General features: G+C 48.3%; 1 protein-coding gene across 3 annotated transcripts; it reads left to right on the forward strand.

Moving 5' to 3' along the window:
• The first annotated feature begins 3522 nt into the window (after positions 1-3522).
• Positions 3523-11506, forward strand: LOC310670170 (uncharacterized protein). 3 transcript variants are annotated; one of them, XM_083424974.1, is made up of 4 exons: positions 3523-3758; positions 5846-6513; positions 7945-8068; positions 9530-11506. In XM_083424974.1, the coding sequence occupies exons 1-4, from the start codon at positions 3737-3739 to the stop codon at positions 11254-11256; spliced, it is 2541 nt and encodes an 846-aa protein (XP_083281100.1). In that variant the 5' UTR covers positions 3523-3736; the 3' UTR covers positions 11257-11506. The 3 variants fall into 3 exon arrangements, with proteins under 3 accessions (XP_083281100.1, XP_083281101.1, XP_083281102.1); XM_083424975.1 differs by having other exon boundaries at positions 9533-11506; XM_083424976.1 differs by lacking the exon at positions 3523-3758 and adding an exon at positions 3767-3866.
• The last annotated feature ends 1697 nt before the right edge of the window (positions 11507-13203 follow it).

The raw sequence follows: 13203 nt of genomic DNA on the forward strand, positions 1-13203 counted from the left end.
ACTAATGACTGGGGGTGGCCGCCGAGACCGCATAACACCGGTCTTGAAAGACCTACATTGACCTACATTGTGTTTCCGAGCACAATTCAAAGTGTTGGTGTTGACCTATAAAGCCCTAAACGGCCTTGGCCCAGTATACCTGAAGGAGTGTCTCCACCCCCTCCACACCCGGACACTGAGATCCAGTGCTGAGGGCCTTCTGGAGGTTCCCTCATTGCGAGAAGCAAAGCTACAGGGAACCAGGCAGAGGGCCTTCTCGGTAGTGGCGCCCGCCCTGTGGAACGCCCTCCCATCAGATGTCAAAGAGATAAACAACTGCCTGGCATTTAGAAGACATCTGAAGGCAGCCCTGTTCAGGGAAGTTTTTAATGTGTGACATTTTAGTGTATGTTTGGTCTTTGTTTCCCCAGCCACTCTGGGCGGCTTCCAAATAATAAATAATAATAATAATAATAATAATAATAATAATAATAATAATAATTTGTCACAGAACTACAGTTCCCAGTGCTCTTAAACTACAGTTCCTGGGATTATTTGGGGAAAACATGCTTTAAATGGCTGGTGCATTGACAGGTTCTCAGCGGACAGGTACCCTCTGTTCCCAAAGATACTGGACAAACTCTCTCTTTTGTTTCTGCTTCCTGTGCCTTCCCAAGTACCAAGCACTGTTTTCACAGCCAGTGCCCCAGACCAGGCACCAGTAGCCATTCAGAAATATTAGCATTCTTTTGTGAAACCCAGAGAAGCTGATCCAGAATGCTTTAAAGACAAAACACTTTTGCTTGCATCTGGAATGCTATCCCCAGGGGAAACCCCTTGGGCGCCAATCTTGTCAGCTTTTAAGTACCAGACTAGGACATTTTATTTAACCATCCCTTTGGTAGTTAAGGTCTGCCTCTTCATCTTTTAGTGGAGTCGGGTTAGGAATTGTCTTTCTTGGTTCTAATAATAATAATAAATTTATTATTTATACCTCGCCCATCTGGCTGGATTTCCCCAGCCATTCTGGGCCGCTTGCAACAAAAGATTAAAAATACATTAAAACATCAGTCATTAAAAACTTCCCTAAACAGGGTTAAACTGAAGACAAAAACTTCAAGAAAGAATGGGAAAAAATTATAATTTATTTAGGAGACCACTGTAGGCAGATGGAAACATTAGCAGGATTTTAATAACACTTGTAATGTAACAATATGGACAATATGGAGAAATACAAAATATGGATTACGAAATAATATGCAGCTGAAAATGTTAACAATATGACCCTTGAAGGGGATGGTGGGAAGTCTGGAGATTCAGAGAAATCTCTAAAGGTAGATATGTATTTGGCATTTTATTAACTTTACACTTGTAAAATCAAATAGAAATTATTATTTTTTAAAAAGGAATTGGCCTTCTTATGGTGCTGTTGGATGAGCATTTTAGGAATTTTTGTATTGCACCTTTGTTTTAAATTTGGCTTTTAAATTCAGTCTATACATTTGTGTTTTGTTTTGTTTTTAAACATGTCCTTTTTGAAAGATGTCCATTTCGGGGGTTGGACTAGATGACACTTTGGGTCCCTTCCAGCTATACAAATTGGTGATTTTATGGGCAAACATTCAGTCCTCTCAAGCCTGTTTTTGGCTCTGAACCTCATCCATATATTGATAGAAAGCCTTAGAGGGCTGGACTAGGACCTGGGAGACTGGGTTTCAAATCCCCACTCAGCCATGAAGCTCACAGGGTGACTTTGGCCTGGTCACTGTCTTCTCTCAGCCCAGCCTACCTCACAGGTTGATCTGAGCATAAAATGGGAAGAAAGAGGCTTCTCTTGAGCGCCTTGGAGGAAAAGTGGAATAGAACTGAAATAAAGAAAGGTGGAAGAAGAATAAAAGGAGTGCCCCGAAACAGGTTAAGCCATGTGTATGCATGAAGCAGAGACATCACCTTGCCAACAAAGGTCCGTATAGTAAAAGCTATGGTTTTCCCAGAAGTGATGTATGGAAGTGAGAGCTGGACCATAAAGATGGCTGATCGCCAAAGAATTGAGGCTTTTGAATTGTGGTGCTGGAGGAGACTCTTGAGAGTCCCATGGACTGCAAGAAGATCAAACCGATCCGTTCTGAAGGAAATCAGCCCTGAGTGCTCACTGGAAGGACAGATGGGGAAGCTGAGGCTCCAATACTTTGGCCACCTCAGGAGAAGAGAGGACTCCCTGGAAAAGACCCTGATGTTGGGAAAGATGGAGGGCACAAGGAGAAGGGGACGACAGAGGACGAGATGGTTAGACAGCGGTCTTGAAGCTACCAGCATGAGTTTGACCAAACTGCGGGAGGCAGTGGAAGACAGGAGTGCCTGGTGTGCTCTGGTTCAGGGGGTCGCGAAGAGTCGGACACGACTAAACAACTAAACAACAATGCATGAACTGCTCCTAACCACAAAACAATCCCTGTACACAGACATCTAGCATATCAGGAGCCTTGTTTGTCCTGACAGGCTAGTTTTCTATCGGCAATGCCTTATCTTAAAATATCATAGAACTGCAGAGCTGGAAGATACCCCGAGGGTCATCTAGTCCAACCCCCTGCAATACAGGAATCTCAACTAAAGCAACTGTGATAGATGGCCGTCCAACCTCTGCTGCTATCTTTCTATGGGCAGGGCCTTTCACGTATGTGTGTGTCTGTGTTCGTGCAAGGGCGTTTCAGCTTTACAGGGGCATACAGTCCCATCCCTTCCCCCCCACCTTCCCTGAAATCAGATGGCGCCGAATACTCCATTGAGAAAGCCTGAGCATGCTTTGCATAAGTTAAGCGACCGCTCTCAGTTTAGCAGTGGTGCCTGCCCTGCTGCCAACCTGAAATTTGCTCTCCCCCCCCCCCCAGATAATCTTTATTGGTTTTTTAATTACATACTGCACATCCACATATTGCATTACATTTTACATTTATACTTGCTCCTAGGAGCCGACTTCCCTCCTTCCTTCTTCTGGCTTTTTTTATATCGTCTCTAAATTTTTCGCATTTTGCTTATCCATTTTGTATATTGCTATTCTTTCACATTTGTCCATAAAATATCTGTAAACAAATAAATCCTTCTATAACATACGATTCTTGTCGTCTATTTCCATTTCCATCTACTGTTTATTACATTGGTCACATTGTCTATTTTACTTCTTATTGTTATTCTTGTCCAGTAAAATTCTTTGTATTTCCCATTATGAGGTTTGCTTCAATTCTACTGGTTTCACTATTTCACCATATCTTTGCTACGTATGACATAATTTCCCCCCATTCTTTTTGAAATGTTTCATCGCCCTGTTGTGGAATTTCCCCCGGCCAACCTGCATTCTATTGCAGGCAGGCAGGCATTCAACCGGTGCAGCTTCTCCCGTGCAAAATTAAGACCCGGCGGGGAATGTGGACGCGGGCCGGATTAGTCACCCGATGCCTCTCCGCTGCATCCTCCCGCCCCCCCCCCACGCCGGTGCTTCTAGGGGGCGGCGATTTTAAGAGGAGGAGGCGCTGGGCTGAGAGGGGTTAAACGCACCGAGCTCTTCTTTCTAGACAGGCGCGGCCGGCTGCATAAGAGGAGCCGGGAGGAGGTTGGCTGCTTCCCCCAGCCCGGTCTCTCCTTCCAGGAGGTGCCTTTCCAAATCCGCCCATCAGCACCCGCACTCTTTGCATTTATTTTTGCAAAAAGAAAGAAAAGAAGGTGTGGGGAGAGAGCCGCGCATACCCGCAGGACTAGCGCCATGCAAAGCCTTCCTGGATCAGGTGAGTGCAAACCAAGGAGGGCTGGCCTGGGACGAAGCATCCTTGGCTGGAAAGATGAAGGCAGAGGCGTCTCCCACCTCCGAAATAAAGGATCCCCACCTGTGGCGGGTCAGAGAGACAAGCGGGCGGCTTATTCCCAGCAAGAGATCTCAGCCTGTTTAGTGGGGAGACGGGAAATGGTACCAGTACTGAGGATATTGGGGGGGGGGGGAGGACATGGTACCATTTGGCTTTTGTAGTGCCTTGGTTTCCCCAGGGAATTCCAGATGAAGGAAATAAGGGATACCTGGAGGAGAGCGAGCCCTGCTGGATAGGTTCCCCTCTCACCCCAGTATCCTGCTTCTGATAAGACAGGCTTGTCGGTCCAGGGAGGGCTCATAGGAACCAACTCCCGGGCCGTGGGAGCTTCAGCCCCCACAATAAAATATTTGAGGGGGCTGTTCCCCTCCAAAGGTGATCTATTGCCATTCAAATGTTGTGCGTGCACCTCATCATGCAATCGATTATGTGGGTCGGGGCTTACCTGCACACCTCTCCCCCCGATATTTTATTCAAGTTGGCACCCCTGGGAAGGCTGGTGTGATTCTCACTCCTGGTTGCACCTGGGTTCAAATTCTGTGCAAGCCCACAAGGAGCAGAATGTCTCCCTCTATGCATGCAAAAGCTCCCTGGTCTTCCCAGGTAGGGCTGGGGAAAGACCTCTGTTTAAAACCCCCGGAGAGAGGCTGCCAGTCGGTGTAGGCAATACTGAGCTAAGTAGGCCAGTGGGTCTGACTCTGTATTAGGCAGCTTGCAATGTTCTTCTCCCATGACTTGCTCTCCGCTCTAGCATGGAGAAATCACAGTTGCCTTGAGCTCTTGAGGTTTTGCTTAGCAATTGCAGCTGCTTTTGATTTGATGGGCAACTTCCCAGAGGGTGAAGAGATGCCTAATTCTTCTTTAAGGCCTGCCACTGCTGCCCCTTGTGAAAGTGAACCCCGTAAATCAGTGGTTCTCAAACTTTTTTCTCTGGGCTACACTTTCAAAATAAAAATGTGCTCACAATTTTGTTTTATTGATAATAAACACATGGGGGGGTGGGACTCCTAGCAGAGATAGATTTATAGAAGTATCACTTGACGCTCTTGCTCTTGTTTTGAAAATATTTCTATCTGTATTCTGCAAATAATAAGCATTATTTTGATACCGTATTTATCACACAGAAATGTTTAGATGTTTATTTGATTGTCCTTGATTCTTCCCACTACATTTCCTGCCACACCCTTTGAGAACCACTGTCAGCAAAAATAATATGTTTATAAAAAGTGAAAAAACTCCCAAGAATGATCAGTGAGCTTTTGAATCTGCCAGGTTGACTGTTAAGCGAATGAATGAATGAATGAATGACTATGAAAAGGGATGGCTAGGCTCTGCCTCTGCTGCCAGAGGCAATATGCCTTGGGAACCTGGGGGGGGTGTGGGGGGTGTGTGACTTGGCTCTTGCCTGCAGGGCTCCCACTGAGAAATGTGGTCGGCCACTGTGAGGAAGTCTGCTGTAGCAGAAGGGCCATTGGCACGATCCAGCAGGACTCTGCTTATGTTCTAGAGCAGGGTTTCCCAAACTTGGGTCTCCAGCTCTTGCTGGACTACAACTCCCATCATCTCTAGCTAGCAGGATCAGTGGTCAGGGATGGTGGGAATTGTAGTCCAAAAACAGATGGAGACCCAAGTTTGGGAAATGCTGTTCTAGAGGCTGCCTGCTTCTGAATACCAGCCACTGGGGAGCTTCAGCGGCTGTTGCCTTCCTGTTAGCTTGAGGGCCACTGGTGGAACCAGGATGTTGTCTGAGACGGGCCTTTGGTCTAACCCATCAGAGCTTCTCTTCTTAAGCTCCCTGAATGAGGAGCTCCCATCATCCATCATGCATTATTATTATTATTTGACTTGAACTGATTTTATATTGAAATGATTTTAGAATGTTGTATCATTTTACTGTTGTTAGCCGCCCTGAGCCCGGCTTCGGCTGTGGAGGGCAGGATATAAATAAAAATTTAATATTATTATTATTATTATGACTCCACACTTTTCAATGCTGGTTTTGTTTGCAGCACAAGGAACGAAGATGGAGGAGCAGGACTCAGCGCAACCTGGGGAGAAGCCAGAGGAAGGTGGGCCGACCCCTCATGATATCCAGATCAGAACGGTCCGGGAATTCTGGACAGGGGTGCCTCCGGGAGCGATGGGGGGACCCCTGTGGCAGGAACTCTTGAAGATGATGCGGTCTCCTAATTTTGGGCTGAGAAACCCCCAGCTGATGGAGGAACGTTCCTTGCGGAACGTCACTGCCGCTTTCCACCCCTCTTTCAAGGGGGCAGCTGATGCTGGCCAGTGGCCTAGAGGAGAGCAGGCCCCAGATCCAGGGGGAGGCCTCCCCGAGGCCTACATGAGCCCAGAAGCCTCCGGGAAAGTGAAGGAAGAGATTCCGGACGAAGAAGACTTGGAGGCACGATGCCGGCACTTCCGGGAGTTCCGCTACCGGGAAGCGGAGACCCCCCGAGAAAATGGCCGGCAGCTCCTGGAGGTTTGCTGCCAGTGGCTGAGGCCCGAGAGACACACCAAGGAGCAGATGCTGGAGCTGGTGATATTGGAGCAGTTCCTGGCCGTCTTGCCCCAAGGGATGCAGCGCTGGGTGCAGGAACGCAGCCCCGAGAATATGTCTCAAGCAATGGCACTGGCCGAAGGCTTCCCTCTCCTCTCTGAAGAGTGGGAGCAAAAGGTGAGGCGGTTTCAGTGGTGTGGCTGGTGCCCCTTTGGGACTGGTAGGGCAGAAGGCAGGGAGCCCGACAGTAGGTGGCGCCACTTCCCAATGAAAGCCAGAGCCAAGGAGTTGTGGATTTGTCCCCCATCCTCTTTTTCCTCAGCAGGCACATATATTGGCCTGGTTCTCACTGGATGCTAAAAGAAACTGTGGCTTAGTACGAAGAAACAAGATCACATCCGCGCCATACATTTAAATGCATATGTAGCTCTCCCCAAGAATCATGGGAACTAGGTTCCAAGTAACACAAAGGCTCTGCACTTTATTACTGCAGTACATTATGAAAAGGCTCAATTTCTCAAAGAAGGCATTATCTTGTCTATCTTCTGGAAAACTATCTATGAGAAAATGGATAACTAAAATTTGGGGGCGCAGTATGTATGCTTAGCTTACATATATGGTGAGAACCAGAGGGGGTAGAGTTCCACTGGTGTCCAAACTTTTTTCAAAGAGGGCCAGATTTGATGAAGTGAAGGGCCGTGGGGGCTGACCAAAGATGTTGACCTTTATTTAGGATTGAAGTTGTCGAGGTTTTTTTAGGCTTTCCCCCCAGAAAATAAACTGCCACAGGGGCTGGATTGAACTGATTAGGCCTCCAAAATGGACTTTGGACATGCCTGGGGTAGACAGACATTCACTGAGAAGTGGAGCCTTTTTATAATGTACTGGAGGAATAAAGGGCAGGAGAATGTAAACCTGTTTGTGTTACTGGGAACTTCGTGATATTAATCCATGGCATGTGACTTTGGTATGGAATTCTGTTCCTATATGTTTGGCTCTATATATCCCCTATCCCCATCTATTTCATTTTGTTAAGCATCTGCTATTAGATTTTGTTGTGTTTTATTATAAATGAATATATGGGGCGGGGAGAGAGAGATTTATGGGAACTGTTGTTTACCCCTCACAGAGCAGCAATTCCCAGGGCCCTTAACAAACTACCTTTCCCAGGATTCTTGGGGTGTGCTACAAATGTATTTGGGGAAGAAGAGGGGAAATCTTAATCTATAAGCACAACATTTTGGCAATGGATTAAATTTTGTCAAACTTCTATCTTAAAACTGTTAAAAACTTCTGTGTGTCTTAATTAACTGCAAATATTTACTATATTCAATAAACGGCTTGCAGTTTGTTGAAAGTTTATCTTGTCTCTGTCTTGCCCCCTCCTTTAAATCTGACATTATGTCACAACCTGGTCATTGAGACAAGACTCCAACATTCACACAGAATGATGCCACAGAGCAGCCAATTTTCTGTGTCTTCTCGGTGTGGGGGTGGAGCCAGACTTGAAGACCTTTGAACTCTAGACATTATTATATCTGTAGCACTGACTGGGGGTTCCCCACAGCATCCCTGCAAAACTCCCTAACCTGCCTGCTTCTCTTTCAGCCCCCAGGACCACTGAAGGAGGACTCTGTTGATTTCCCCTTATCGGAGCAGAACCCATCAGACCCTCATCAGACCCTCCAAGTGGAGGCCAAGCAAGAAGAGACGGAAGCAGCCTGCTTGCTGGGTGAGCCTTCTTGCTGAGACGGCAGCTGGGACCTGGGTTCTGCAGCACCTGTCCCTGTCTGCTTCCTGTCACTCGGACCAACATCCGAGGCCTTGCTCTGTGCTAAACTACAGTGGTACCTCGAGTTAAGTACTTAATTCGTTCTGGAGGTCCGTTCTTAATCTGAAACTGTTCTTAACCTGAAGCACCACTTTAACTAATGGGGCCTCCCGCTGCTGCTGCGCCAGCAGAGCATGATTTCTGTTCTCATCCTGAAGAAAAAGTTCTTAACCCAAGGTACTATTTCTGGGTTAGCAGAGTCTGTAACCTGAAGCTATGTAACCTGAAACGTCTATAACCCGAGGTACCACTGTACAGCAGTCATAACATCTTGTAGGGATGCTCATCAGCTTTAAAAAGGTGATTAGGCAAATTCAGGGAGGATACGGCTATCAATGGCTATGGTGGATGCTGACGATTTTTGCAAAAAGACAAAAAAAACCCAAAAACAATCTTTGTCCCCAGTTTGTACACGCAGAAATCACAGACTTGTGGAAATGAAAATCAAAGCACCCTTGATGATAGCACACACATCCCAGCACTGGGAAGCTAACTAACACCTGGAGTGTTAGCGCCAAGATGTTCCTGTTCTCATCAACACTTGTTTTATTTAAGGGTCTTCCATATATTTAGCCTTTGGTGTCATTGTAACACGTTTTGGGGTTGTTGTTTTTTTGCATTTCTGATCTCCCTGCTTAAAATTCCATGATACATAAAGCACACACTTCCAACTGTGTGAAACGTTTACGTAAATTTCAACATCACAATTCACAAGATTATTCAAAATGATTTGCATGCCGAAGCGTTTTCTTTATTATTTGATAAAGTTCATCAAAGACTGCTGCATCGCTTATTCTTGCAATCTAAAATAAATTTAGCAGTTTCAGGTTGTGTGCTTTTCATTTTTTTCTGCAAGACATCTGGCTTTTAAAATTGACACTAGCAAGTCTTTGGTGGGGGGGAGTAGTTAACCTTGCCTAGGGCACAAAGTAGCCTACTACTGGTACAGACTAGACCCATGATTTTTGGTGGGTGCACTTAGGGGGCTCTGGCAGCAGTGACTACAGCTAGCAGCCCTGTTGCCTGGCTTATAGTTTCCTGCTCCCCTTCCCAGCAGGCCTCTCCCACTTCCACCCACTTCCTACAGCAAGGCAGGAGAGGGAGGAGGCAGAGGCAGCTGATTTAAAACGGTTGAAATATGTTTTTAGCTTATATTTAATTGTACTGCTTTATCAATTTGGTATTTGCTGCCCTGGGAGCCTTTGCGGGGGAAATGTAGGCTAGAAACAAATTTTCCACCGGCAGAGTGACGACACCGTTGGACACAATTCATAAGAACAATAGACAATCCGTAGAAGCAACTGTTGTTTCCCTCAGGGTGGACCATGTTTGACTGAAACCAAGATCCTTTTTCTGTTCCAGCAGGTGACCAGCAGGTAAAGGAAGATGAGGTGGAGACATTTCAGCTGGCAAAAGGACCCGAGCAATGTGAACTCAACGGGGTATTACTGGATGGAGCAACCGGGATTATTTCTCAGGGACCAAACACACAAGAAACATTTGGAAACCAGGGGGTTGGAGAAAGCCCTTGTGGTGGCAGAGCTTCCCCTGAAGCTACTTCCTGTGAGAGAGAAGCAGAGGGACCCGACCGAGCAGAAGGACGCAGCCAGAGCTCTGACCTCCCACAGAGGCGGCTGGCCCGCAGGCGAAAGAAAACGCACGTGTGCTCTGAATGCGGGAAAGCCTTTGACCGGCTCTCTGTCCTGGCGAACCACCTGACCATCCACACAGGAGAGAAGCCCTACCAGTGTGTGGACTGCGGCAAGGGCTTTGGCTACAAAGCACTCCTTGTGAGGCACGGCCGGAGCCACGAAGGACAGAAGCCGTACAAATGCTTGGTGTGCGGGAAGACCTTCAGCACCAGCACTATCCTTTCCGACCACGAGAGAATCCACACGGGAGAGAGGCCCTTCACCTGCGCCGACTGCGGGAAGTGCTTCATCAAGAGGGGCCACCTGATGCGGCACCAGCTGACCCACACGGGGGAGAAGCGCTACAAGTGCTCTGAGTGCGACAAGAGCTTTGGCGACAAGAGCCTCCTGACCACCCACAAGAGGAGCCACACGGGGGAGAAGCCGTACACCTGCGCCGAGTGCGGGAAGAGCTTCAGCCAAGGATCGCACCTCATCACTCACAAGAGAATCCACACCGGAGAGAAGCCGCACCAGTGCTCGCACTGCGGGAACAGCTTCAGCCGGCGCTACGACCTCCTCATCCACGAGAGGACGCACACGGGCGAGAAGCCCTACCCGTGCCCTGAGTGCGGGAAGAGCTTCCGCCAGAGCTCGCAGCTGTTCGTCCACGGGAGGATCCACATGGGGGGGAAGCCCTACCGATGCGCCGAGTGCGGCAAGAGCTTCCGCTGGGAGAGCAGCATCAAGATCCACATGAAGAACCACGCCGGCGACCGGCCGTACGCCTGCTCCGAGTGCGGCAAGCGGTACGGCAAGTCCTCGCACCTGATCCGCCACAAGGCGACGCACACGGGCGAGAAGCCCTTCCGGTGCTCGCAGTGCGAGAAGAGCTTCACCCAGAGGTCCGTGCTCGACCTCCACGAGCGGACGCACACGGGAGAGAGGCCCTTCCGGTGCTTGGAGTGCGGGAAGTGCTTCCGCTGGGAGAGCAACTACCAGATGCACGCCAAGAACCACACCCGGAAGAAGCCCTTTGAGTGCGCGGACTGCGGCGAGAGCTACGACAAGGAGTCTCAGCTCATCAAGCACCGCAGGACCCACACGGGGGAGAAGCCCTTCAAGTGCAAGGAGTGCGGCCTGTGCTTCGACTGCATCTCCGCGCTGACGGGGCACCGCAAGGTCCACCGGAGCGAGAGGCCCTTCAAGTGCAAGGAGTGCGGCAGGAGCTACAACGGAGAGCCCGAGCTCCTCAAGCACCAGAGGGCCCACACGGCGGAGAAGCCGCACAAGTGCCCCGATTGTGACAAGAGTTTTGACTCTAGCTCTGCCCTGAGGGTCCACAGGCGCATGCACACCGGCGAGAAGCCCTACAAGTGCTCAGGCTGCGGGAAGAACTTCAGCCAGAGTTCAAACCTCCGGACGCACATGAGGATCCACACAGGAGAGAACGTGTGAGAGGCAGGCCTCCCAAGGATGCGCGGGGGAACATGGTGGCCCCTCAAGTCCCGGAAGCTCTAAGGGACCAAAGGTTCCCCATCTCTGATTTTGCAGGTATTTTTTCCTGGGTGGGTAACGTTAGGGATAGAGCTACATGATGTGGGTAGAACATAGAGAGGTGGGTTTAGAAGGGACATCAACTGACCTTTTTTCATTCTTTCCTTTCTTTTTTATAAAATAAATAAATAAATAAATGTTTTAATTCCAAGAGTCTCTGTGTGGTTTTGTTTTATGCTCCTTTCTGATGATGATGAGGCTTGGCGTGGGGGGGGGGGCTAGCTCTCTTAATAATAATAACATTTTATTTATATCCCGCCTTCCCCAGCTGAAGCTGGGCTCAGAGCGGCTAACAACAATAAATGCAATGCCAAAGGTATTGGATTCAAATCCTGAACAAGTTGTTTTGTTTTGTTTCCAACTAAGTTCTAGTCATGACCATGGCCATCAAGTTTGATGGGTTAACAACAACAACATATTATTATTACAGTGGTATCTCAGTTTTCGAACGTCTCCATTGTCGAACGTTTTGGTTTTCAAACGCCGTAAACCCGGAAGTAGGGACGCGGGTGGCGCTGTGGGTTAAAGCCTCAGTGCCTAGGGCTTGCCGATCGAAAGGTTGGCGGTTTGAATCCCCGCGGCGGGGTGCGCTCCCGCTGTTCGGTCCCAGCGCCTGCCAACCTAGCATTTCGAAAGCACCCCTGGGTGCAAGTAGATAAATAGGGACCGCTTACTAGCGGGAAGGTAAACGGCGTTTCCGTGTGCGGCTCTGGCGAGCCAGAGCAGTGATGTCACGCTTGCCACGTGACCCGGAAGTGTCTTCGGACAGCGCTGGCCCTTGGCCTCTTTGAGTGAGATGGGCGCACAACCCTAGAGTCTGTCAAGACTGGCCCGTACGGGCAGGGGTACCTTTACCTTTTAAACCCGGAAGTACCGTATTTTTCGCTCTATAAAATGCACCAGACCACAAGACGCACCTAGTTTTTGGAGGAGGAAAACAAGAAAAAAAATATTCTGAATCTCAGAAGCCAGAACAGCAAGAGGGATCGCTGTGAAGTGAAAGCAGCGATCCCTCTTGCTGTTCTGGCTTCTGGGATAGCTGTGCAGCCTGCATTTGCTCCATAAGACGCACACACATTTCCCCTTATTTTTTAGGAGGGAAAAAGTGAGTCTTATAGAGCAAAAAATACGGTAAATGCTTTGGTTTTCAAACACGCCTCGGAAGTCAAACATGCCACATTGCTTCCGTGTTGAGTTTTCCATAGAGGCTTCTGTATTGAGTTTTTTGTTTTCAAATGTTTCAGAGCTCAAACGGTCTTCTGGAATGGATTACGTTCAGAAACCACTGTATATGCCACCCATCTGACTGGGTTGCCCCAGCAACTCTGAGCAGCGTCCCACAAATTATAAAACCACAGTAAAACTTCAACCATTAAAAACATCCCTCAACAGAGTTGCCTTCAGATGTCTTCTAAAAGTCAGCTAGCTGTTTATCTCCTTGACATCTGATGGGAGGGCGTTCTACAGGGTGGGTGCCACTACTGAAAAGGCCGTCTGCCTGGTTCCCTGTAACCTCACTTCTTGCAGTGAGGGAATTGGCAGAAGCCCCTCAGAGCTGGATCTCAGCATCCCGGCTGAACGATGGAGATGGAGACGCTTCTTCAGGTAAGCTGAGCAGGACTAGGACCGGAGACCATGGGTTCTTAACCTGAAGTCCACAGATTGGCTTCACATGGTCTAAACCGGGAGAAGAAGAAAAAAAGGAGAGATGTGCACAAAATGTTTTTATGTGCATTTTTCTGGTGACAGGGTCCACAACTTTCATCCAAATCTCAAAGGAATCCTTGACCCAAAAAAGGTTAAGAACCTCTGCCAGAAAAAAATAAAAAAGAAGAGAAGTGTACTAAA

The sequence above is a fragment of the Podarcis tiliguerta genome, assembly GCF_965153285.1.
Source record: "Podarcis tiliguerta genome assembly, chromosome: 2".
Classification (NCBI taxonomy): domain Eukaryota; kingdom Metazoa; phylum Chordata; class Lepidosauria; order Squamata; family Lacertidae; genus Podarcis; species Podarcis tiliguerta.